This window comes from Falco peregrinus, chromosome 2, assembly GCF_023634155.1.
Source record: "Falco peregrinus isolate bFalPer1 chromosome 2, bFalPer1.pri, whole genome shotgun sequence".
Lineage (NCBI taxonomy): Eukaryota > Metazoa > Chordata > Aves > Falconiformes > Falconidae > Falco > Falco peregrinus.
Genome location: NC_073722.1, coordinates 87,873,570 through 87,899,774, shown reverse-complemented (window position 1 = coordinate 87,899,774; position 26,205 = coordinate 87,873,570). Strand labels below are relative to the sequence as shown.

Sequence of the window (26,205 nt, the reverse complement as noted above, 5' to 3'; positions counted from 1 at the left end):
GTAGAAAAAGGCCTGAGTTTATTTTTCACTTAAAAGAATGTTGATCATACTGAAACTGTTAATATTAAAAAAAATGGTTAACCAAAAATGATTATGATAAATAGATCACTTTTGTGCAGAAAATGAGCATAAACAATCTCAAATATTTTGCTCCCATTTGAAAGTTGTGAGTGACAGAGCTGCAGTGAAATTTATCAGTATTATTACGGCTTGTTGAAGTTCGAATGCTTTAATGACAGGAGTAAAAATGGCCAAACACAAGGATCTTCTCCACTTGAAAACTCGCTTGCAGTTGGTACGCAGCCATCCCACGCATTCCTGCTGAGAGGCGGTGGGCAGAGCAGGAACAGTTGCTGGTGAGCTCTCACATGCAGCAGTTACTGAAATAGCAGCTGGGTCAACAGTTGCTGTTCTTGCAAAGTCATCCAAAAAAAAATAAAATAGAAAAGCCTCTCTGAAGGGGCTGTAGCTGATGTTACTTTCCTATGGTGGCTTAAATGCCAATGGGCAACATAAATAGGAAAAGCCGTAATTACTGCTGGCTGAGGCTGCGCGTGGATTATGGCTGCAGACACCACTGTGCTAAACCTGTGATCCAGCTGCTCTGAGCAGAGCCCCGCTCCGAAGGTGGCATTCCCCTGCGCTCCCCTCGCGGCGCTGCGCAGGTATGTGTGGAGGGGAAGGGACCATGACTGCTTTAAAGAAAACCATACGCTGGAGGTTGCCAGGCCTCCCGTGGGCAACCTACACCCAGCAGCTGCTCCGAAGCAGCACTTGCTCCCCAGCATGTTTCTTTTTTTGCAGGTAAGTCCAAAAAGCCAAATGATTGGAACCACCAGGGTGCTAGTGTGCTGCTGGGTCTCATAGCAAAGCACATCTGTGTGCTGCTCGCCGTTGCGTTGGCAGGAGCTGAGCCCTGGGAGGCGGGCTCTGCCTTGGCCGCTGTGCTGCACTGGAACAGTGTGCAAGTGGGTGACGCAGGAAGAGGTTTGTCATGGTCAGAGGAGATGGTGAGGCCTAAAAGCTGCCAGTTGTGGCTCTGGGGTACAGCCTGTAGCTGCTCGCAGGGTGTTCCTCTTCCCAGCTCCCATCAGTTGTACCAGGAGGTATTACAGGTATTACACTGATAACGGTGGTCTGGCTGCTCAGGACGTTAGCAACTGCCTGTCTTCAGAGCGTAAATAAATGTATGTATGTGTATTTGCCTACTTAAAGATCTTTGAATGAACAGAGCTGAATGTTCCTGGTTTTGTAATGGCTCTGCAGCTCTGGCTTAATTAACGTCTGGAGTTCATGGAGGCGCTCCCAGGACTGTGAGAAATCATCGGGTCCTTCCCCGCAGCCGCCGACAGGTGGGACACTGGGGTACCCGGGATGCACCATCAGTTCAATCGTTACAGTCCTGCTCTGTGGTGTCGGGTGTGCGGGCCAGGGAGCCTTGGATGTGAACTCCACGATGGCTGTGTCGATGGCGCTCCAGATGTTACTGACAGACATGTTCTTGCCCATGGTGCTTAAACCAATGTAAATGTCTGGCCACCTGTAGCCAGAGGAGGGAACGCTGGTATTAATGCTAACGAGGTGGTTAGGAAAGAGTGTGTTACGGCCAGTGGATCAAGAATCAAAATTTACCTAAAACTTAAGATAGAAAGAGGGGAGGTGGGGAGAGACTTTAAAACTTTTAATAATAAACAAAAGTAAAACCAGAACTATAAGCCAGTAATGCTTTTTTTTTCCTTATTGAAACCAGGATACTATTTAAAGGAGCAGTTCTTCAGTCTGACAGAAAGTCCTAGCAAAGCCCCAGTACCAGTACTGCTATTATTACTGTATTTACATGTACTGTGTCACTGCACAAGGGTTCTTTGGTGTCCGTGAGCTCACAGGTGCATTTTGATGGCACAAAATGGGAGAGCTGAGCTAAACTGAGAAAGGCCACACTGTCAAAATAACTTACTAGGTCAATCAAAAGCTGAACAACAACCACCTCTAGGTAGTAACCTTTGGCTAAGTGAAAACAGGAAAAGTGACTGAAATAAAATGGAAACCATACTAACAAAGCATTCTGCTAGAATGTATCAAAGAGCCATAACAAAAGACAAAACACTGGATGAAATCTTACTACTAAAGACCACACAGCTAAGAGGACACCAGCTAGAGGCTGTTTCTTAATGTAACTTTAACACATTTCTTTGTTCAAGTCCAGCTACAAAGTTCTGTTCTTCTACCATGGCACTCAGGAGCCCTGGAGGGCGGTGCAAGAGTATATGTGAGGGCAGAATGAAAACATTTTTGGACGAAACCAAGGCTGGAGCCTTTACCTGCATCAAGGAAGAGCTCAGCTGAACACTCAGCTCTTCTTGAGAAGTTTGCCTGACTTAGGAGAAGAAAAAGTAACTTTTTTTAACTGTAAACTGGCTAAACTTGCTAATGCCTCATCACTATGTAGTCAGCACAGTCGTGTGCTTTCCAGCATCACAAACTGAACTCCAGGGACTCCAGGTGGTACCTCTTTGCACGGATGGTGAAACTGAGTTGCAGAGTTGGGTTCCTGATGATTTCAGCTGACCACACTCTTCATTTTCCTGGGTTTCCTCATGTTACATGTTCCTTTTGTAAGTTTGTCCCTCCTTGCCTTCCCTGAGGCCAGGAGATGAGCTGGAGCACAGAGTGTGTCCAAGCCGGGTGGCCATGGCTGTGGGCCAGGTGGGTATAAATGCACAGGTCCTGGAGGCAGCCCCACGAGTTCCTCCCTGCGCCCCGGAGAGGTGGATCGCCAAAGCAGCAGCTTCTCAGAGGTAGACTGACACCAGCCCTGCCCCTTCAGTAGCACGGGGAGCCCTGGAGCATGCAGGGTTTCCACTAAACTCCCCTGCACTGTCCCTGTTGTAAAACTGCCTTGGAAGGAGGGTTACACTCTCCTGATGAACTGCTATGTGAGTTGCTGTGCCCTTCTCTCCCTCAGAAACGGGCTGTTTCAGTGCAGTCCATGTGCTCTGGCTGGAAAGAGCAGGGTGGAATGCCAGCATGCTGCTAGAGTTCAGAATAATGGATATACAAAAAACAAACTTCCAGTAGACTGAGAAAGTAATGAAATCTGCCTCAAAGGACAAGTAACTGCAGGGGTCTCAAATGAAATGTCTTTCATCCATAAAACACTGTCCGGGCTTTTAAGAAAAGGGTACAGGGCTGAGGTTTTTGGGTTTGCCCTCTGAGATGCAGGACACTGACACGACTGCATGCTTAGAGCTGTGGCACTGCAAGCTTTTGAGCATCTTGCCTCCCCTTAACAACACACGCTTGTTTCTAATGGAGTCTCTTCCCTGCTACTTAAAACCCTTTCTCCACTGTTGCAGGGAGATGAAAAGTTATTTCTTGAAAACTTTCCCTCGATCATACTTTTTAAATTCCAGTGTTGATACAGCACTTCAGCCTCCTACCGTTCCCGATGCCAGGCTAATGCAGCATCACTAGAAAGGCTGAGAAACACACCCTGAGAAGAACATTTCTGTTCAGGTGAGAAGTGAGTCATCTCTGTTCAAACAAAACTTCTTATTAAACCCTAGTGCCCCCAGCACTTTTGTAGTCCTGAGCCTTTTTGTAAGCCCGGAAAGAGAAAGGTGGGTGTTCCATTCTGAAAAGATGCTATTGGGAACTGATAAGATCTTAAAGCTTTACTACAGAAAGGATGAGTAATGCCTGTCTTACCTTATTCCATGCCTTGTAAACACATCCACTGTGTTAAAAGAATCTTCTTCTACTCCCAGATAAAAGTCCATCAGGGATGGTGGAATCCAGTCACAGTTTTGAAGGCCTGGCTCTATCGGGACACGTGTGTACTTAATCCCATATTCCTCTAACACCTCTGCAAATACATGCCTGACCTCTGTAAGTAAAAACAGACGCTATAGTCAGGAATCAAAACAGCTCATTGTGTCCCCTGCAAGCTGTTAGCACAGAGATGTCTCCTTTCCATGTTTAAGTAAATATAATCCCATTTGCCTTATCTTCTGCTGAAATGGTTTTCCATCATCTGGATGGGAGTCCCCTTCTATACTGGAAACATGACTCCCTCAACAGCTGCTATGGGTGCCTTATCTTTACTTCAGCACTGAGCATTTAGCCCAGCAACCCCTTCTACGTTAGCGACTCTGGTCCTAGAGTGCACCAGAGGTGACTGCGCTGTCAGGAGCAAGTTCTTCATCAAGCCCCTGCACAGCCAGATTTGTGGTGAGGGTAAATTGCCAAGAGTGATGTCATTCAGAGGCAGCTGAGTGCAGGAGTGGGGAAGTGTGGGGTGTTTTGCTCACTCCGTCTTCCACCTCTGTACCACAAGCACCTTATTTGCAAAATGGAGACAGAAAAGACTTGGTCATCTCTGTAAACCATGCTGAGACCTGCAGGCAGGTTGATGTGAAAACACAACTGACAGGATGGAGTTCTTGTAGCACCTGGAAGAGCTACCAACTTCAAAAACTCAAGCATTCCAGTTTAAACTGGCCAGTCTGCTGCTAGCTCTGGTCTGCCTCCTTCCCTGTGGCCAGGAGCATGGAATTAGGTTACCGAGGTGCATGATCACCTCATTTCCTTGGAGGAAAAGGTATAACCTGGGCCATTTGTGCCATTAATCCCCTTGCACTGCTACAGGAAGACCCAGGTCACCAAGCAGCCCATTCAGGCCTGGGGGATACAGTCCTAACTGGGCCAGGTGAAAATGGTAATTGTAGAGCAAGTGTCTCATGGTGAGGTTTATTGCCCAAACAGGGAGCCATGCCAGGGGGAGTCCCCTCTGAGTTGAGACTCTGACTCTCTCATCTGCTGTCACCGGGAAGAAGAGGACTCCTTTCTTACCTGGGAGGACATGGATATGCTGGTGCCCATCCATGTGAGGAGGTAGGTGACCTGTCAGTTCATGGAACAGCTCCACCTGGGCCTTTAGCTCCTGCTTCACCTGCACAGCAGAGAAGGGTCAGAGCAAGATCTGTCAGCAGGCTGAGATCAGGAGAGCACAAGGAGCTGCTGGAGACTGTGCTGACTGGTACTCAGTACATGGCCCTGGGAGCCACAGAGTGCTATGATGTATGAATGGACATGCAATGCTGCTGGGTTGCCCAGAACCTCCCCTAGGTGCGGGTCTCTCTATGGTACTGGTTATGTAGATGGTGCTGATACTGGGATTTTCTAAAACACATAGAGTATTTAGCCCATTTCCCTTTAAAATGAATGGGGAAATGGGTGCTTATATCCCATAGGCAGTTTTGATCACCTGAACACATTCATTCTTGCTCATGGGGCAAAACCAGCCATCTCCCTGACAAAAGAACAAAAGCCTCTCACCAGGTGATGAAAAGCCTGTAAGTATCTGTTCCAATGCCTCTTCTGCCCCCTCAGATAAATAGTCAACAGGACATTAGTGTATGCTGGCACTGAAGCAGGGAAGAATGAGTTCTCAAAGGCTGCAGAGTCTTTGGCAGAATTAGGCTCAGGACCCCAAAAGCCAGCTCCAGCTGCCCAGGCAACACAGTCAAAATTCATCTGTAAGCTTACTCACAGGTGGGACCTGGGAAAGCTCTTCAGCTGTTACGTACTGGGATAAGCGCAGGCTGATCTGTATCAGGAAAGCAAGTTGCGTGGTGGTATGTGGCTTTCTCCTACCTCTGACATGTTCAGGAGACCTTTTGATAGAGCTGTTCTGAATCCCATTTTCCCATGGAAGAATCCGTCTTGGTTGAGCAGAGAAGAGTTTTTCTTGAGTACCTCACAGACAGGAGAGCCCTCAGAGAGGTTGGCATGTAGGCCTATTGGGATGTTGTGTCTGTAACAGGAATGAAATATCTGTTAAGCTTTGCACCTCTACCTTCCTTCCTGTGGCCAAAGCAGGAGCTTCAGTCAAAGATCTAGACTGATCTGAAAAGTGGTGCTGTACTCAATGGAGTACATCTTTGTATATCTGCCCTTCTAGAAAGGAAAGCAGAATGACATTAACCAGAGTAGGACACTTCCAGGTAACAACCCTGTGCAGTCTTCTAAGGGCCAGTGTGAGATTCCCCCAACTCTGTTCCTACCCTGACCTGTGGAGAGAGCAGCCACAAGGTATTTCAAGCTAAATGCTCTTAACTGCATTAAAATGCTGTAACTGCATGGTACCGGTAACTGCCCTGCAGTCACTAGAGACTAAAAGAAAAATCTAGACCTTGCAACCCTTTTCTAAAGCACTTCATTAGCCCTTGCTAGGTATTCCTTTGAGTTGTTCACCCTGTTAAAGATGTTGCATTTGAGTTTTATTTGACGACTTCTAAAGCTGCCCTTAAATAGAATCCAGTCATATATAAACAGTGCCCAAGACAACTGTTATGGCAACAGCATAGGCTACAAGTGTAAATACTGTCTGAGTTTAAGAGTTTCCTGGTCCAAGAGGCTGCAGCTGAAATTGCTTACAGCAGCCAGATTTCTGTCTACTGGTGCGGATGATCACTCACTGAGTGACAAGGCTAAGCTGTACAAAGTAGCATCTCTCTGGCACAGAGGAAGGATTACTGCAGGGGGGTCTGCAGTGTAAGTGTGAAGCCTTGCTAAGGAATCACAAGGGTACAATTTATTAACTAGTTATGCTCTGCAATATTACAAAAAAACAAAAAAAAAAAAAAAACCAAAAAAAACCAAACCTATGGAACTAGTGTGTGTGCAGAGCTCCTCTCAGCCACAGGGCCAGGGCTTTGCAGAGTGCTGGTGTTTCTTTCTTGGTCTGTGCTGTGGATTCCCCCTACAATAAAACTGCTCAGATTTGTGCCAAGTTTCATTAGCACTTCTAGAAATCCTCAGAATCAGTAGCCAAAATGATGCTTTTAAACTTTTTCCAAGACAACCCGTAGCCTCTGGCTGACCCACTAAGAAAATGACAGAACTGTAGTGTTCCTTCTGTGCTGCCCGGTCTGAGTCATGGTGCAGAGCTGATTTTAAGGCAACAAGTCTGTGATGCTTTAAATCCTTCCTGGAACTTCTGCATGAAGCTGCTAAAACTGGGCATGGTCTGTCCCTGTTACAGTCCTTGTGCCACAAGGAGGAAAACAAAAGCAATCTCCATGTAGGCAAAGTGTGCAAAAAACAGATCTTTCCCTTCTGTCTGCTGCCCTGAAGCTGACGAGTGAAGCACCAAGTTACTGGAGACAGAAGGATTGTGAATGAATTGGACCGAGTCAGAGTCATTTACTCCTTCAGGCCCTAAGGCTTTGGGCCTTGCAGGGCTGAAAGTCTTTTTTCCTGGCTCCTCCATGTCTTGTGCTCCAGGTGGATAGCGTAGTCATTGCTAGATACTGCTGCTTCTCAGAGACATAAATGTTATAAGTCAAGTTGTACGGACAGCTCTATGAAACAAAATGAGCCCGTGTCCTTCCAGTCCATTGTGCGATTAGGGAGCTTGAATGTTCGCTTAATGGAGCAAAACAGCCTGTGGAGACAAAGGTCCTCTCTGGCTTTTCTGATTTGTGACTTGTCTGCAGTAGGGCCTGATTATATAATTGATGATAAATGTTCTTCTGGTTTTCCTACATGTGGCCTGAGCACATGACATGTGCACACTAACTCCTTGCTCGTACGAGAGCTGGAAGATGCTGTCATTGGGAGTGGGGGCCCTTAAGCAGGCAGCTAATGGCAGGGCAGGAGGCAGCTACAGTGCAGATGGGGTGCTGTGGTAGGAAAGCTTTCCCCCCCTGCCCTGTGACCTGTGCATACCCTGCATGAGCCTGTAGGTAGAGGGAGAGCCTGTGGTTCTGCTTTGGTTTTTTAGAAGTCCTCCCCAGTTTTTTTATCATGTCTCTGGGGAGCTCTGACTGCGTCAGCTGATAGTATTATTTGTACCACAGCCACTGCTGTCTGCAAGAAAAAGCATTCATGTGTTACCATGAATCAGCAGATGGAAGACTTTTTTTGTTGAGCACTCTCCTTCTCATGTGTTGTGGGAGGGCAAGAAATGAACAGCTGAGCCTCTCAGCGTTGTCTCCCAGGAGCATCGAATGAACTACCTCCAATTGTGCAATGCCTCAAGTGCTGCAAGGGAAGCTATTTCCAGGAAAAGGCAAGCCCCTCCAACAGGTGTGGGACACCAAGGAGCCAAGCACTGTGCTGTGTAACATTAGAGCTGCTCCTCAGCCTGAGCTGAAACCAGCCCCAGAGCTGGGGAATGTGCAGAATGTGGAAGTGCAGAGAGAGCTGGCCTTGTTCTCACTGTAAGGGGAGACTCTCACTGTAACGTTAGAGCATGTTTTGGAGCTTTGGCTAACACGAGCTGAATATCTTAATAGTTTTCTCTTAGCTGGTTTGACAGACTGTCCATGCTGAAGCATCTAAAGAGGAACTGTTAGTGTTTAATGGCTCTGGGATACAGGGACTGAAACCAAAATCAAAACACAGCATGTGAGAAACTTGTTTGGGAACACTTAACTGTGGGAGATGCACAGAAGAAGGCATGCTGGGAAAGCTGTAAGGATTTGGGAATGAGGACAATGCAGGGGGCACAGCAGGGTTCTGCTGCTAGCTAGCATTTGCCTGTACCTAAATACCGTGTGTTTCCTCTGGATGTGATGAGCCAGATGATGCTCCTATTTGGCACCAAATGTCTTGCTGCCCCATGTTTATTCCTAACAGTCCTGATACTGCATGAGTACTGAAGTCCTAAGTGCATCCTGAGATGAAAACAAGACCAAAACTTAAAGCCTTATAGCAATTACCTGGGCTGTACATTAGGAGACCTGTGCATTAGGAGACAGGGTTCCAATCATGCTCTGTCCTAACCAGAGGCCTAGGCTTTAAGACTGAACCAACAGGCTTTTTTCCCCACTGATTACTATACACACTGGACTAACTCTTGCTCCCAAATGCCTCTCACCACTGAAATGTAGCTACTGCAACTGAAGAGCAATGCCAAGGCATGCTGTATTGTAAAACAGGAAGGGAGGAAAGTCAAATGGTTTAACCTGGCTGGCAACCAAGCACCATGCAGCCACTCACTCTCCTTACAGTGAGATGGGGGAATCATAAATGTGCAAAAACTCATGGATCAATGGGAATATCCTGGAATGGCCCATTTTTCAGAGAACAGTTGATTGTTTCTGCTACACAAACACACTTTTCGAGGACTGTAAAGTATCTGCTGTTTTATTGGCTGCAATACTGAAGCAGAGACCAGCAGCTCAAGCCGCTTATAGCATGTGATGCCACACTGGGCACAGAGCTCAGCTGTTGTGGGTTTGGCCTCATACCCACTCTGCTTAAGTCCTTTATAGATGGGACAGGGTGAGCCCTGCTGGTCATTGCTAGTCAAGTCTAACCACTAATTGCTCCACCCAAGATTCAAAATAAAAGGATTGGCATTGAACTTCACCAACAGTTTAGTTTCTGCAATAAAAGCACTACAGTAATAGCTACTATTGCCAAAACAAAACTATGCTGAGGAATACGCTTGCTGTCTCTAAGCCCTTTTTGGTGTTGTTTTGAGGAGCAATGACCCTTCTACAATCTGTTTTCTGAGGCCCATGTCTTAGGTATTGGCAAGTCTGTCCCACTGCCCTGGGGAATGCACAGGTGTGAGGCAGGATTTAATCCCAGGGTTCAGTTCACTCCTGATAAAGCCAAAGGACAGTGTCTACAAGTGTGTGCTCCTGCAGCATAAGCAGCATTAGACTGGGCTGTCTGTGAGCTTGTTGAGAAGAGGTTCAGGCCAGTAGCTTCTGTAGCCGCTAAGATTAGTCCGTTATTGAGCTGTTCCCACTGAGACAAAGTTGGTTGTTAAAGCCAGCCCTGCTCTATGGTTCTCTGCTCAGCATCCCCTGGGGGAGGGGGGATATGGAGACACTCTTACAACAAATGCTACAAGGGGCAACAAGGAATTCAGTCTGGAAAGATTTCTGAGTCAGCAAGCCCTCAGTTATCAAATAGAGGGGAAATACAATCAGCTAAACTGCTTCCTTTTCAAGTAGTTGCTTGTTTTGCCACACGAGTGCTCTGAACAAATGTCTCTACTGAGGCAATGGGCTTTTGTGCAGTCCCTATTCATTCATATCCTTAGCAGTAAAGGGTCCCTGGAGACTGTTACTATACTGAATCACTCTGTAAAGCGCCCACCAACTTTGCACGTTTCTGAGTTTAGTGGATGAGTAACAGTGCCCTGGGTCCTTGCCCGGCCACAGCACAGACTCTTGTGCAGTCCCTGTGTTCCTGGGAGCAGTTGCAGTGGCTGTGGGAATTACGTGATTTGCCAAGCACAGTCCCAGCTGTCTTGCTGTGCCATAAACATGGCACTTAGCCGTTTCCTTAGTGGGATCACTATTTAGATCCCACCTTCAACACCCTGTTTGTATCCTTCGCTGGGAAATTACTGGTTCATCAGGTTTCATCCCAAGTGTGACATGATTAAGAGCCTCATATAAATATCTGTATCTAGCCATCCTGCTTCAGTAAACATCCAAGCACCTGAAGCAAGACAAAGCAAAGTTGTGTTTTATGCACCTTTTAGTTTCTCCATTTGGCATTTGCATACTTTGAGGCCCCCCGCCCCAAATTTCACCCTTCAGCAAATTGTAAGATCTAACCATCTTTCATCAAATAGCACCTTGTCTTGCTCCATTACTGCTAAGGACTTATTTCTGCTGGAAGAAACACTCCAAAGCCTCTGCAGTTTTAAGAACTGGTACTGTAACATAGCTTAGGGACTTGACTTTCTTTTTGATTACATCTTTGTATCAACTGAAGCTCCTGTGCCCTTACATCAGCAGAAAGTGCTGTTGCCAGTAAAGTTAATATGATCTGGGATTCTAGTTTAAGGCTTCAGATTGGACTCCACCCCTAATCCAAACACAGTTAAACAGTGGAACTGTCTGCTATGTGATTAACAGTCAGATAAAAGGGTGATGAGAAAGCCTGAGAATCTTCTAGATTACTCAGATGTTGACTGGGAGGGTCAGAATTAAGTCACAATTTGCACACACATTTTGCAATTAGTGTTGATGGGAAAGGAAGTGAAAACATAGACAGCAATTAAATGTGGTTTTGTTAGATTCTTCTGCTAAATGTACCCAGCTGTTGTGGGGGCTTCAGCTTTTGTGTAGCTGATGTTCAGTATTTAAACTGCAAAAAAATAGGAAGACTGAGGTTGTGTTCTAAAATATGTCACTCTTCATCAAGTATTTGGATATAATCATCTGGAAAAGGGTCCTAATAGTCGCAACTGAGCTGGTTGCTAAAAAGGAGGGAAAATATGGCAGCAAACAATCTTAGGTGTCTCTACTATTTCCACATTTCTAAGGGAAAATTAAGGAACCTATTCATTTCAGGTAACAAAATAACCCTTCCAATCTCTGGGAAGGGCTCTGGAGTAACCAGGAAGAGTGGCTGACTTCAAGGTGGGGCTTGATAAATAGAAAATCAAGATCGTATTATATGGATAACCAGGAAGTCGCAGTCTGACTATGCCCCATAAAGAGAAAAGTTTTGAGTTACAAAAAAAAAAAAAAAAAAAAATCCTTACAATGGAAGTCTGTTCTCCCGCCTGCTGTTCTGGTTATGGACTGCTCTGGCAGTTGCTATCAATAAGTTTGTCATTTGGTGATGAATCAGGCCTCTGCGGAAACTATTTAAATTTTTTTTGCCTGAAGGGTCCTAATACTCAATTGCAACTGCGTGGGTCCCTTCTTTTAGCCCAGTTGTGACAGTGAATGAGTAAAGTCCAAGATCCAGAACCTAGATGTTGGGGAAGGTTTATTATTCACTGCTTGGTTCTGCTGGTTTGCAATTAGGTTGTGTTAGAGCTGGTACAAAGATCTGCTGACTGCCATCACATTTCTGCCAAAGATTCTAATCAAAACACAGGGCAGCAGATGGTGTACTCGTAAGCCTACAGAATTGTGAAAATGAAGGGAAGAATAACATTCTAGAGGAACTGTGTTCCTTTCTGAAGGATGCTGAGTCGTAATATCACAGGGCAGCATGCGGTGCTTAAGAAGGACTATCCTGCAAGAAAAGTTGTCTTGTTACTAATTAGCTTTGCCTGTGTCCAATTAACTGAAAACCAGGTGAGGAGAGAGAGCTCAAGTGACCAGCAACCAGGTCACAGACAGTTAATCAAGAACCACCCAGATAATCTCCACAAGCCACAGAAACTGTGCAGTACTCTGACAATCCTGGCACCACGTGTGCAAAAGGCCAATCCCAAACACTGGAATGCACCACAGGAAAGAACAAGCTACTTGCTTCAAGCCTCTTCTCTCAGCTGTTGTTAGATCCAGTCTTCCTGCTTACACCACTGGTCAAGGCTGAAATGTCTGCTGTGGAGTTAAGCATATACACATGTGTGTATACCTATATCGTACTTGCTTAGTTGGGTGTCTGGGGGGGGGGGTGGGGGGGTGGGGAGAGACAACCATGGGGAGAAAAAAACAGGGAAGACTTTCATCCCATGAAAAGCAAAATGTTGCAAAGCCTCAATATTCAGTGGGATGGGAGACAACACTGAGCAGGGGGAACAGGGAATAACAGTGGGCAAGGTAGTCAAGCAACAGTGATACTTTCCCATTTTTGCATCACAAGATGAGGAGGTTTCAATGACATTTCTAGTAAGTCTGACCTATTTAGACCCCTGTGTCTAAAAAGAGTTTTCATGAACCTTTGCAATAAAGGTACAAATATCTTAGGGGTGGCAGAAGTTTGTTTACAGCTACAGGTGCCAATTAAGTGCATGTGCACTAGCAACAGCTAAAGTGGGGCTTGCAATAGAATATGACCAACCCTTTTCCCCAAACCTGCAAATGCCTGCCACGTGTGTGGGTAGGGCTGAACACAGCTGCAGAGAGTTACACAAATGAGGAACTGCACAACCTGGGCTGTTCATCTTCAGTGCTAACAGATGTTCCCAAAGTCACCCTGCTTATATTCTTAGAAATAGATTTTAATTCATTTCATTCACATTTACAATTCCAAACTGCCCCCCAAAAGAATGAAATCATAGCAGCAGGTTGCAGCTTCTGCTGTTGCCTGCCCTCCAAGCTGGCTTTTCACACCTATATCAGTTGTCACTACAAATGTCACGACCTGGATTTAAAGATGCTTTTTAAACCTCTGATTACATGGCCTACTTTCTGGCTATGGAAATGAGGCCAGGTGGATTCTATATTTAAAAGCCTGCTAAAGACCACAGCTAAAATAGCTGACAACATCACCAGAGTATTGGAGCTTAAAGGGTTTCATGGTGCCTTTGTGTCCGAGAGAAGTGCTGGCTTTATCTCTGTGTTTTACATTTCATTTGTTTCATTTATTAACAGGATTTTAGGTATCTCAACAATGTTGTGTCTTTCTGTCTCTCCCCTGACAAGCCCAGAGGCAGTTCCTCTCTCAGTGTTTGTGTGTGATGTCTAACCTTTCTAACAGAAGACAAATTTGCCACTAATGCTGCACCCTGGCTTTCCTGTGCCACCCAACACCAAAGAAGCTACAAGCAACTTCCAAGTACCCCTAAAATCATGGCCAAATTGGGGAGAGATGCTCAAGGAGAACAAGGACAGCATGAATTTTGAAAGTGACCCCTGCAACAACTGTATTTGAAGTATAAGGTCTCCGTTCTCATGGTACCAGTACAGCTCCTTTCCTTTTCTGTTTTCCTAAATTGTTTTTCAACCCTGCTCTCTCTTTCAGGACATACTCCAGCCCACACTGGAGCTGAAGCATTAGCTGGGTTTTACCTTCTAAACACAAGTAATGCTTCCTATTACAGGATTTGCTGGGCTAGTCCATGAGATGGATTTGATTTGCTACAGAGCCAACTGCACCAGCAACATCTGAAAAGTTTGTCAAGGAGTAAAGGTGGTACATACAAGATATTGTGCCTCTCTTTATGTATGCATTTTTTACAAATGGATTTATCAAGCCTATAATTAACAGAAATACTGAGATGTTTTTTTAAAAGGTTTCTGGGGTGGAAAAATAGAGTCTTCCACTGCCCAGATTTATAACTAAGCTCCTGCAGAATCACACCTTTCCCTGATTCTGCGGTGAACCCTGCTGACCCTGCAGTCAGCCTGCCTGAAATTCATCAGATTAAATGAGATTTAAAGATTTGTGCCTTCAGTAGTTTTAGGGGGTAGCAGCTTGGACTGGGTATATAGTGTGAACTCTCATGCTGCTGCTGCATCTTCTGGGTGGGAAAAGAAAAGCCAACAAACCCAAACTCTACTAGTCAAATTGTGTAAGTGGCTTTCTGTCCTGAAGAAAAAGAGGTGCAGTGCAGTGGCTAATACCAGAGAAAGAGTCATTATGTTGGCAGGTCACTGGTTTTCCTATGAAGAGTCTTAGCAAATATGCCTGGAATCCAGTTTTCTTATACCAGCCTGAACTATGATACAGTGTTTATACTGGGGCTACAAAATACTAGATTTTGCAGGCTTGGTTTTCCGTGGCTAGCCTGTGGAGGCTGACCATGAAGGAGCTAAATAAAGTAGCTTACCTCCTTGCCAGCTTGGCTGCATCTGCTGCAGCACTTCCGTTGACTAGAAGGGACACATTAGATACTGCACCAGCCAGGAAACAGTCCACGATGCCTTGGTTTCTCCGAGGACAATAGCCAAAGTCATCTCCAGTTACTATTAACTTCACCTGAAGCATCCTTAGAGGTCATCCCTAGTAAAAAGTAAAAGAGGGAAAATCGGGACAATCAGCAGCCTGCCGATCTCAAGCAAACAGGAAAAGACAGGCCCAACGGGGGCGAACCCAAGCGTGACTCAGCCCCTGACTAACTCCTCCTGCTCCACCTCAGCCCGCCGCTCTCTCACAGCTTGTGGAGCAGCCGGATTTGCGTGCGGCCGCCTGGCACACGCCGTACCTGCCCGCTCCTGCCGGGCGAGCGCCAGATCCTTCCCCCTCTGCGGGAGCCGGGGCCTGCCGGCACCCTGCGCGCTGCTGGTGCGTGAGGGGGCGCGGCAGGTCAGGGGCCGCTGGCTGCGTTCACCCACCGAGGGTGCGCCCGGGGTTCAAATTCCTCCCCGCCGAGCTGGCGCTGGCGCCAAGCACCTGGAGCAGCCGCGCTGCCCCCGGCCCCGGTCTGCTGCCGGCGGCTGGAGGGGGCGCGGGCCGTGCCCCAGCCGTGCCCTCGGAGAGAACCGGGAAGGAGCGGCCGCCGGCGGCGCGGCTCGGGCCCGGCCCTCCCGCCGCGCCGGGGGCAGAGGGGGCCCCGCCCGGGCCGGTGCGTACCTCCGCTCCTGCCCGCTCCTGTGCCCCGGGCGGCCGCCGCCAGGTGTGGGCGGCTGCGGCCGCCGCCGTTCGCGCCGCGGTGCCTGTCGCCGTTGCCCCGGGGGGGATGCTGGCCCCGGCGGCGGAGCTCTGCCCGCGCCGCCCCGCCGCGCATCCCCCCCCCCCAGCGGCACTGCCGAGCGGCCCCAGCCGGGAGCTCACCCGCGGCGAGCGGCAGCCCCGCCGCAGCGCCCAGCGCCTCCGCAGTGCTGCGAGCACCGGGGTGGCCGCTCCGCCCCGCCGGCGGCCCCTGGCGGCCGCGGCCTGCAGCGCCGCACGGCACGGCACGGCTCGCGGCGGGGCTGCTGGGGCGCAGGCCGGGGCAGGGTGCGGGGCAGGTGCAGCCCTTTGCCCCGGACGCCCGAGATGAGGCTTGCACCTGTAGCTGCAGGTGGGACATGAGCTCGCTCATGCGCTCCGGTTGCCTCAGTGCACAGTCAGTCATCCCAACAAGGCCGTGGGTATACAACCCCTCAACTAGTGATCTCCGTAGCAGCCACTTGTTTGTTTTTCCCCCACCTCGGTTTGCCAGCAGCGTGAATTTAGAGTTCAGTAAACCCTGGTCAGAAAGCCCCCACAGCTCTTGACACTGGGCTGGGGAAGGGCAGGGAGAACAGACAGATCTCCAGGTAGGGCAGCTTCCAGCATGCTGTCAGTCAGTGCTGGATGTAAGCCAGTTCCCCATCAGGCTGCATATAAAACCCCGTTTGACCTGGCAGTGAACTGCTGCTTTTTCTTACTGCAGAAAAGCTATTCTTGATCTACCAGAATTAAAGTGAAAGCACAGAGTAGCTGAGAAATGTTGAGCAGGTGATTTTTTTTTTAAATTATATTATATATATATTATTATTGTCCTGTGTTTTTCACCTGTGGAAGGAGAAGATGAAGTTCTCTCAAAGTAGAACATGCTCCTTCTTGGTCTGCGATGCTGTTCCAAAATATACACCCTCTCCTGCTATTGCAGGAGAAACAAGCAGCCAATATTCAGGGCAGGGAGAAAGTGATAGTTCAGAAAGTGCAAGGGTAACATGTCCATGGATTCAGCATAGCTGTCTTGGTGGCTGCTGTTGACCTGTCCCAGGAAGCAGGGATCACACTGGGACTGGGACCCTTGCATGGACGATGGTAATTTCCATCTCTGAACCTGTGCCAGCGTGGAGGTAAGAGGGCTGAGGAAGAGAAGAAACAGCTGCCAGGCCAAGCATGGACTTCTTGGAAGAGCAGCTGGCGTGGAACAGGTTGAAAAAGGCTTCAATGGTTGTTTCTGTGGAAACAGACTGACCATCCTGCTGCTTAATTCATGGCTAAGGCAAAGTAACTTGAAAAGGCATTTGGGCTAAAAGCTCTCTTTCATGTCAGCTGCAACCCTGTTCTCAGTTCTGGGTGGTCATTGCATAAAGAAACCTCCAGGTGTTCCCTCTTTCTGCAGAATTCAATTCCTGAAAGACAGCCAGCATAGCCAAGCCCCAAAGTTAAAGTGATGATGTGCAGGCACACCCAGAGACTGACCGTCCTTCTCAGCAAAGGAAGAACCATCAGTTTGTGGAGATAAAGAAGCACAGTTCAGCGGAGGGAATTCCCCTGCTTTCACACCCAGAGCTGAGGTATGAAACATCTGTATGTGGGGCATACAGTGTAGCCAGTGGCTCTGATATGGAGAAATAATGTGAAATGGGGATAATGGACATGGATTGTGATTGTATGTGTCTGCTTAAGGAATGTGGGTATGGTGACTAGTCATGGGTGCAGTGACAACTACAGTTTTGAGGAGATGCCTGCCCCTCTTCCTCTAACAAAGGGGAGATGGGGAGACGCCTGCCCCTCTTCCTCTAACAAAGGGGAGACGCCTGCCCTTCTTCCTCTAACAAAGGGGCTATTTAAAAGAGAATGAGAAAAGATGAGAGACATTCAAATGCTATCTAGAGGGAGGGAGTGCTAAGTCTCCTTGCTGGAAAAGATTGGGTGGTCACAATCACCTGAAGAAGATCGGGTGGTCACAAGGACATGAATCACCTGAAGAAGATCGGATGGTCACAAGAACATGAATCACCTACAAACCTGCAAGACCACCACATTCCAGGAAACGGACTGATAAGCTAATTAACATACGAAGCGGGGTTTAGGTAACGAATATGTATAGGCGTTAATTGAATATTCATTTGTTCATTGTATAAATGTGAGATGGTTCGTCACTTCGGGTATGCACGCTTGTGGAGGAGCGATCCCCCGTGCATCTGTGCACAATAAACATACCTACTTTATAACTTTCGAGTTATAGAGTCTAATTCCACACATCAGTTCTCCATGCCTGTTTCTCCATGAGGAACTTGGATTCAGTGAATCGGGGCAGGTTGCAGCACTGTTGATCTTTAGGCTCTCATTGATTGCAGTCCACACAGCGAAGCGCCACAGAACTTTGGGAGGAGAATGACTCTGCCTCCACCTCCAATTGTTCTGCCGCAGAAAAAAATGTTTCCATTAGCCTGAGGGCACTTTTGGAGGCAGCTAAGATTTGGATGGTTGTTTCTAAGAGTATTTTGATACTTTGAAGGAGGAAGATAGAAGTAGAATGGGTGGTAGCAATGCTATTCATGGAAGAATTCGGAAGAATAGGGCTGTGCTCTCCCTATAGGCCTTGAAATGGGTAGCGTGAAAACTTCTGCTGGATCTAAAGTGGACATCAGCTGTCCCTCACTTTCTAGAGCTTACTCTTCCCACACATGTAAATGAACACTGACTACAGAAAATCATGATGAGAGCTGGAGACAGCCTTCTGCCCCCTTAGTGACTCCTTTCTCATCAAAAAATCATATGGAATGAAGTTCCAAACAAATCACATTAAAATGTTGTAAGGAACTAGCTCTATCTTCATTCTAGCAATTCCTGTGAGCACTTCTATAATTTAATCGTTGTATGCCTGTGTTACAGAAAAGGTTTTGATGCCCTGTAAGGGTTTCCAGTGCCCTTGGCATCTCCAAGCAGGTATTGGTGCAACTGCTAGTTGCTTTCCCTTTGGGAGATGAACCTTACAGCCTGCCCACATATGCCCAAGGCTTCACTTACTGCTGAGGGCTGTTACTTTAACAGATGGAGTCAGCAAACCCTGAAGTAATGTCATGAATCAAAAACAAGTACTTCCTGCCTTTACCAATAAAAACTCTGGGGTTTTCTGCCTCTTCTAGTACTGTCAATGCTGTTTGCCTCTGCACAGGTGAGCGGCACTACATAAGAATCTTAGACTAAGCTTAGCTTCTCAGCCTTCTTAACCTTAGTATGCATTTAATACTATTAGCAGTAACATCCTTCTTAAATATTGAATGCAGTTCCTGGAGGCTTTTCTTTCCCAATTTCATTCCTGTTTATCCAGCCTTCCTTCCCATGACTGGAAGCAAAAACTCCCCAGCAAGCAATCTTGCCACTGTGCCACATCACCCTTGGATCCCAGCACAACGTTTACTCCGCAGCCTGCATACCCCAGCTGGCTGCCAAAACAGCGCTTGCAGCCAACCCCCACATAATCCGGAGGAAAGTCTCTTACAGATTCAGCCTGGAGCTGAAAGGCAAGGCAGGCTTCCTCTGGCTAGTCTCTCCTCTTCAGTGAAGACAAGAATGAGAATATTGGCCAGTGTTTCTGGTGGAGTGGCATAAGCCAGGACATGTACTAAGCACAGGCTGCATCTCCCAGCTTAACTGAAACAAAACACAGCCCTACCTTATCTTAGTTGCAGAAGCCAGCAGCAGCTCTCTCCATCCTCAAGTGCTTCACTGGTGTGGGGCTTGAATTTCTTTCCCTGAACTTTGAGTTATTCAGTAGCTGATTTAGAGGTTTCCTGTATTTCACAAAAGCATTTCCTAACAATTAATGCTTCCAACAAGCCATCTGTTGACATGTTGACATAAAAAATGTTTTTTCTTGTTCCCTTGGCTGCAGTGAGTTAGTTCATTTGGGATTACAATGGTAGCACAGTAGGACTTGGTTTGTCTTTTCCTTGCCTGAAATTTTGTTGAAAGTATGAATTGTAAAAGGCGTTTGAATGAGACAAAGGAAAATCCATTTTTTAAATGGCAGGATGTTAGCATTTTCTCCTCTTCCCCAGTCTCAAAGATTTACAAAATCTTAGAATTTCAGTGGTTTCTGTAGAAATGCTTAAATTAAAGCCTTTCCATCCCTCTACTGAGGTCGGTTTTCAGAGGAAACAAGACATTTGTGTCCACACTGTCAGCACCCGTCCCAGTTCCCTCTTAGTAGCAGTGGGATGCCTTGGCCAATTCCAGCCTCCTTTGCGGCAGAGATGGAGGTCCTGCAACAAGCCGATGCAGCATGCGGCTCTGAGGCTGCAGTCCACAAAATTATCTATAGCCCAGGTACAAAACTGGCTGGTCAGTCAGCTGGGGCAGGAGACGGAGGGCAGTGAAGCCGGGTGTAGTGCAGAAAGGATAAGCAAATAAGCAGCCTTTTGCAGAGGCTGAGGTAGGTGCCATGCAAGAGCGCCGTAGGGGGCACCTGTTCCTGAGCTGCGATATTCGGCGGCAGAGCTGAGCCGACCTAAACAGCAGGGAAGAAATATAACGGCGAGGAGAGCTGGGCTGCCAGCGGCCGGCTTCCTGGGATTCTGAGGCACGATCAGCCCCGGGGAACACAAGGGGCGGCTTCCCTCGGCCTTCAGAACGGCTGCGGGGAGCTCGGCGGGCTGCGGGCCGCTGCCCATAGGTGCGGGGCCCCCGGCGCCCCCCGCCCGCACTACAGCTCCCGGCGTGCCGCGCGCGGCCGCGGGGCTCTGTGGGTAGGGGCCGCCGGGCACCGGGCGCCATTTTGTGGCGAGGGGAGGTGTGCGGGGCTGGAATAGCTGGCAGCGAGGGCGCAGGGGAGTAGCGTGTGCCCGTTCCCCTGCCCGCCCAGCTGCTGGGCAGCCCTGAGGGGGTCCTCCCTGGAGGGCTGGGCCTGAGCTGGCCGTGGGGTTTGCAGCTGCCTCTGGCCTTCCCCATGGCACCCGGCTTAGAAGGCGGCTGGAGGGAGCAGTTCCTGGGCAGCTCTGGGGTGTGCACAAGTACAGGGCGTGCCAGATGGCTTGGCTGCCCTCGCCCCCCCTAGGGGGGGGGTGTAGCAGGTGGGTGCTGCCCAGGGGTGACCCTCGGCACAAGCGCTGTCACCTCATAAAAGCAGCAAAGAGCGTGGCTCCAAACTGATGCAAAACCAATCACATAATACCGGATAAACACACCAAAATCCTGTGGTTAGTCCTCCTACTTGTGGCTTGCAATACACAGCATAAAACGGCTTCCTCCATCTTGCACAAAAAGAGTTGAAATCCCCCAAACTCAGGTACAGCTAACTAAGAGTCAAAAGGCTCCTCTGCACACCACGTGAGGCCATCTAGGTGGTATACTTGTCACCTTCCCTTTCCCTTTTTTCTGAAATAATGAATTCACACCTGTGCAAAGTAATGTCAATACCTGACAAGGTGTTTGGTGCTAGCAAGGTGGCTGAAAGTGAAAGGCAAACTTTGCCATTATGACCTTGTTATTAACTTGACATTTGTATTAAATTTTGGCATACTGTGAAGTAGCAAACTCAAATGCTCCCCGACACAGCTAGCAGGCTTCCGGTCTTCAGTGAGCCTATGTATTGCTCATTGATCATGAATTTTAATCGTTCACCTTCCCCTTCTTCACAAGATTATTTTCTCTGTGCTGTGTTTCCTTCAGAGTGTCTCATGGATAAAAATAAATATTTGAATATGAACTAAGCTACAGCATCTGTGATTTCTGACTGGGTTTCAGATGATGTAAAGCCTGCCCATTCCTATTCAAGGTGCCTCTTTGCCTGATACTGAGGTCTATTAAATATACAAAGATGCCTGGTCATGAAAGAGTTGGGGCAGGGAATCCTTTTACTAGACAATTAAATGATGGGTCCAAAATAGGTGCTGTTTAACTGTGAGCATTAATCGCTTAACCTAGACTGACTCCTTTAACTGCCTGATTGCATCAAACCTCAGGACTTCGGCTTGCCCTCTCTAGATGTTACTATACTATCCAGAGCTCATTTTTTGGTATTTATGATAAAGGTACCTAGAGGAAGTTATCTCTAGGCAAAATAACACATTTATTGAAGTCAGAAAGGGGCAGATTTTATAAAAGATGCATAGACGTTCAATGGAATTTTCTGAATTACATGAATATTTACCTACTATTGAAACAAATAGGTGTTTTGAAGTTTTTCAAATCCCGTTAAGCACAAAATTATTTTAAAGGTTGCCTGAGATGATGTGACATACATTGCATTTTTACATTCTTAAACTGAAATAGAAAGTTAGTCATCAAAACTGCAATTCCAATCTATGTCTACAAATTCAAAGTAACTTCCTCAGTTTCAATTTACACTGCCTAACCGAGAGCAGAGTTAAGCCTGAATCTGATGTTGACAAATGTTGATCAGGAGCCATTAAAATGAATTAAAGATACCAGGGGCAGGTACTCATGTTAAGAAAAAGAAAAAAGCTATATTTTACATATGAAGTATTAATGCATAACATTTTAAATCATTGTGTTTGTTGGGTTTTGGGTTTGGTTTTTTTTGACATCTGGAAATAGTTTGCACTTTCTCTACTTCTAAGCACTCTGCTGGGATGGAGTGGGGAAGCAAAAAAAGTGAACTTGGGAGGATACAGGCTTTTCAGAAGTCACAAGGAGATTGTTGAGTCTCCTGCTGAAAATGCAGTCTGACACACTTTTATCTAACTGTGAAAAAATACTTGCAGATTAGCTTGGATTTATGTTTGTTCCTGTTAAAAAAGTACACCTTGAGATTATGTTTGGCTTTAAAAAACTGAAGGGCAATGGCATAAGGCTATCAGCACAGATTAATAAGGCTGAAGCAAGGTAATCTGAAGAGTTCTTATAAATCTCAAAAGCTTACATCAAAAATGGGGGACAAAATTATTTTTCCTAAACAAAAAATGAGTATCAGCAAAGTAGAATTAACCAAGAAACCCATTAGCCAAAGTATCACTCCTTTGCCAGAGATGACAAACTGCCTCCAAAATGTCTTGAAAGTCTACCACGAGCAGTAGAAGACTCACTAAAGCAGGCTACTGCTTTAACAAGAAACAGCAACCTCTAAAAAAATCTAGTAGTACAAATGATAGCAAGGGAGAACTACCTATTTTATCAGACGTGGAAGAAGAGATGGCTGTAGAACCATGAGTATTACTTGTCACCTCAAAAGAGTTCCTTCTACAAAAGAGCTAGCATTACAAATGAGAACATCAGAAACTCCTCAGCAATGTTACTATGCATGTAAATTAATCTGGCAGATCACTTACAGCAATTGTTGTCATCTCCCAGCATCACTGAAAGCACCTGGAAAATCTCAGCTGATTTAATGGAAATGTATGATAATTCCTTTGGAGCTCTGAGGGGAGATCCCATCTTCTTGAAGGACTAGCATCAGTCAGTAGAGTAGTTGAGAGGTGCTGACATTGTTACCAGACACAGATTGCCAGGACTCTGCTGAACTCTCAAAGAAGTCCTCTCTTCCTCAAAGACTAGAAACAGAAGACAGCAATAAAAAAATCAATTCTTCTCCCCCAGATGAAAAAAATTTCAATTTAAATACGTGTATGTTAATAGGGGTTTTTTTGTCAAATCTCTGCTGCTTATTTACTTCCTCTGCTTATTTCTACATTGTATCTACCAAATGCAAAAATCTGACTAGCTGATTTTGTGTCTCTCTAGTCCTCAAGGAACTTGAGATGAATGATAAGAAACCATGTCATTCTATAAATTTTTGGGAAGCAATCTTTTTTTGTCATTTCAATTTCTCCCTGGGTGACAGCATTTTATTGTTATTACTACTGGTTTCTATTTGTATTATGCCTAGGTGTCACAGAAGAGCTCTGTTGTAAGGCATGCCAATGGATACAAATGTTTGATCTGAAGTGAGGTTTATAACCATCTGTTCATCAGCATAGGGTGAAAGGAGGAGACAGAAAAAAACACAGAATGTTTACAGGCCTGATTCTCTACTGTTACCACCTTGATTTTAGTATGGTTCATTGTTATTGATATAAGAGAAAGGACCAGGTGCAGACAAAAGTCAGTGGAAGTCATGTGGACTTATTTTTGTATCAGGTACTACAATCTTCACAACTGTGCCCTGTCTATTTTGCCTAAGATTAGTGACAGTCTGAGGAAGAACCATGGGGATGTTAGCGGTGTTCTCTGTAAATCAAGGGCTATCTGTACCCAAAGATGCACCAGTGCTTTTTTGGGGTTTAGATCAAGCCCAGGAGTTGCTTGCTATGCCACCTTAGTTGTCAGTCACTGCTTTTGTCATGCAAAGCAAAACAGAAAGCTTAAAGCATGTATAAAAAGAAGGAAAATCCTGTTCTGTAATATGTTGCCTTGGGCCAGCATACATCCTCTGAAACTTTCTTGTGCCACAGATTTCTCATTCGTGTACGCTAAAAGCATTTGGCACTGCCAAATTTGCTAAAACCTGTTTTTCAGGGAGGGCCAAGTTATACCTACAGGTGCACCTGCATGGAAATGGTAGGCGTTTCCAGAATCCTTGAAAATCAAGTGTGCAGAAGGACTGCAGGGTTAAATGATTGAAGGCAGAAGGCATTCTAATTATGTTTTACATTCTCCCCTTTTACAGCACTGTTGAATTATAATTATTGTTCATGTGCATAAACAGGAATTATAATGAGATTTCTATCACAAAAGCTGATGTTTCCATCACCGATGTCCACCGCCACATAATTTCTGAGGCAATTTTACCTGTAGCTTATAGCAGTCTACTAGAAACAATAGTGGGCCCTGTAGCAATGAGGTGGCTGTTAATTGCCATGGGTGTTTGGCATTGATGGGGTTCTTTGTTGGCAACCGTTCTAACCCAATTATGTTTCTAAAGTAGCACTGAAAAGCATTGTAGGGAGCACCATGTAAATAGTACTAAATGCACTGAGACCGTGCGACCTCCCAGAAAGACAGACAGGTGCCAGCTAAAGCCCCATATGATTGATTTTCCACGGCTAAAATGGCAACCACAGACATCTGGGTTTGCACCATTTATAGCAACAGCAGCAAATGAGAGCTGTTGTTTTATAACAGCAAGGCTTCTTAGAACACCATAGCAATATGGCATTTGACTATCAATGGATCATCTTTTGTTTTTCTGTGAACAAACATTTATATTTCTGGCACTAGGAAATGAGTTTTTAGTCCTCAGAAAACACACTGAGTCTGTGTGTGCATGTGTGCGCATATGTGCCTGAGTTTAGTACTTAAGCTTGTTTTAATACAGGCCTGACATTTAAGTCTGAGATTTTTCTTACATGTAGGTGTAGCTACGTAAAATGGGCCAAAGCCAGCATAAAGAAAACTAACCATTCAAACAAGTGGTATCACATAGGTAGGAAAAAGTTTCACAACTCCCAGACTGGTGGTAGAGATAGTCAGCTGAGCATCTTACAATGTTTCTGATATACAGGGACACTGAAGTGCTTTCTAAATCATCCTATAACAGAAAGTGCAGTGCTGCAGTTCTTTGCTATTGCACACGCAAAATACTATTGTTACAAAGTAAGACTTACACACCAAAGCAGGGGCCCTTCTACTTGTTTCCTTGCTGCTAAGATGGTCAAAAGCTTTTGCTCTATTAAATTACTTTGTATTCCTTGGAGTGTTACCCCAGACATGCACCAGACTGTCTGCGATGTGACATACAGGTCAATCCAATGAGAAGTTTCAGAGTCAAAAGCTAACGGACTGTGTAGGAGGAGTTTCTGTGTCCTTTGTCCATGGCTGCTTCCTATTGATAAATGACAAGTTTGGTGGTTTGGGTGTTGTTGGGTTTTTTGGGGGGCCTTCAGTCTGAAAAAACGTCCAGTGAAGGACAGTATATATGTTAATTTTTGCAACTATCTTTAACACAGCATAGAGCTTAATAACCTCTTTTTGTTAAAACTTCACAAAAGAGACTGAATCACAAAAGGTGAATTTCCAGATCCAAAAGCAAAGGTGTAATCACTACAGCTTAATGAAACAGCAATTATTGTTAGTTGTTCTTTGTATAGTATTTATGCCCTATCATCAGAAGCTCTATTATGAAATGACTGGAGCAGTAGTATATTATGCAAGAGAGTTCAGTACCATGAGTTTCCTTTGTTTTTCAACATTGTTACATTTGTCTGTAAATCCCCCAAAATGGGTACATATTTACCCAACTGTAAGAGCCAGAACTGCAGGGAGGAGCAGACCTAAACGTGCCACCTGCCTACTCTGAGCTCAAAGTGGCCTGAACACAACAGCACAGGTTGATTGACCTATTTGTGCCAATTCTGACTGCTCGAGGCTGTACCTAGACCATTGCTCATACCCGGACTAGTGATCTTAAAGCTGATTTATGTCTGGCAATGCTCTCACTGTGAAGAGATTTGTTCTTCCCTGACTCTGATGGTAACTGATTGACTAGTCCTACTTGCAGCATGTTTTCTCCCAAGGCCCCTAACAGCCAGTCAGGGACCCAGCTTGCTTATAGCCCAGACTACCTTAGATGATGAGAGGGCTGCTGTAACAAACCTGGCCTGCTCTTATCTCCTCCGACATAAACCAGTTCTCGGGAAAAGCCAGCTCCCAGCGACAGTAGCCCATGGAGTCCTGTCAGCACTGTCCCGCGGCGCTGAGGGCTGCGGCCTGCTGGAGTTGCCCGGCACCCGGGGTGACAATGCTCTGAACTCGGGAGCGAAGGCACCTGGAGGTGGGGGCGCTGCGAACCCCGACGGGCGCTGGCCCGGCCCACGGGACCGTCCCTGGGGCCGCGAATCCCACGCAGCCCGGAGAGCCGCCTGAGGCGGCGCTAAGGTAAAAGCGCTGAGGTAAAAGCTCCGCGATCCTCCTTCGCGTGCTCCCTGGGAGGTGCCACGCCGC

At 46.5% G+C, this 26,205-nt stretch overlaps 1 protein-coding gene across 6 annotated transcripts; it reads right to left on the bottom strand.

The window, feature by feature from the left end:
• Positions 1–26,197, bottom strand: YDJC (YdjC chitooligosaccharide deacetylase homolog). 6 transcript variants are annotated; one of them, XM_027780900.2, is made up of 8 exons: positions 25,858–26,194; positions 22,596–22,817; positions 18,983–19,816; positions 14,489–14,661; positions 5,656–5,815; positions 4,852–4,951; positions 3,709–3,886; positions 1–1,540 (listed from the first exon to the last, which is right to left on the bottom strand). In XM_027780900.2, the coding sequence occupies exons 4-8, from the start codon at positions 14,644–14,646 to the stop codon at positions 1,210–1,212; spliced, it is 927 nt and encodes a 308-aa protein (XP_027636701.1). In that variant the 5' UTR covers positions 14,647–14,661; positions 18,983–19,816; positions 22,596–22,817; positions 25,858–26,194; the 3' UTR covers positions 1–1,209. The 6 variants fall into 6 exon arrangements, with proteins under 6 accessions (XP_027636701.1, XP_027636700.1, XP_055654035.1 ...); XM_027780899.2 differs by lacking the exon at positions 18,983–19,816 and having other exon boundaries at positions 25,858–26,193; XM_055798060.1 differs by lacking the exons at positions 18,983–19,816; positions 25,858–26,194 and adding an exon at positions 24,870–24,890.
• Between the last annotated feature and the right edge of the window lie 8 nt (positions 26,198–26,205).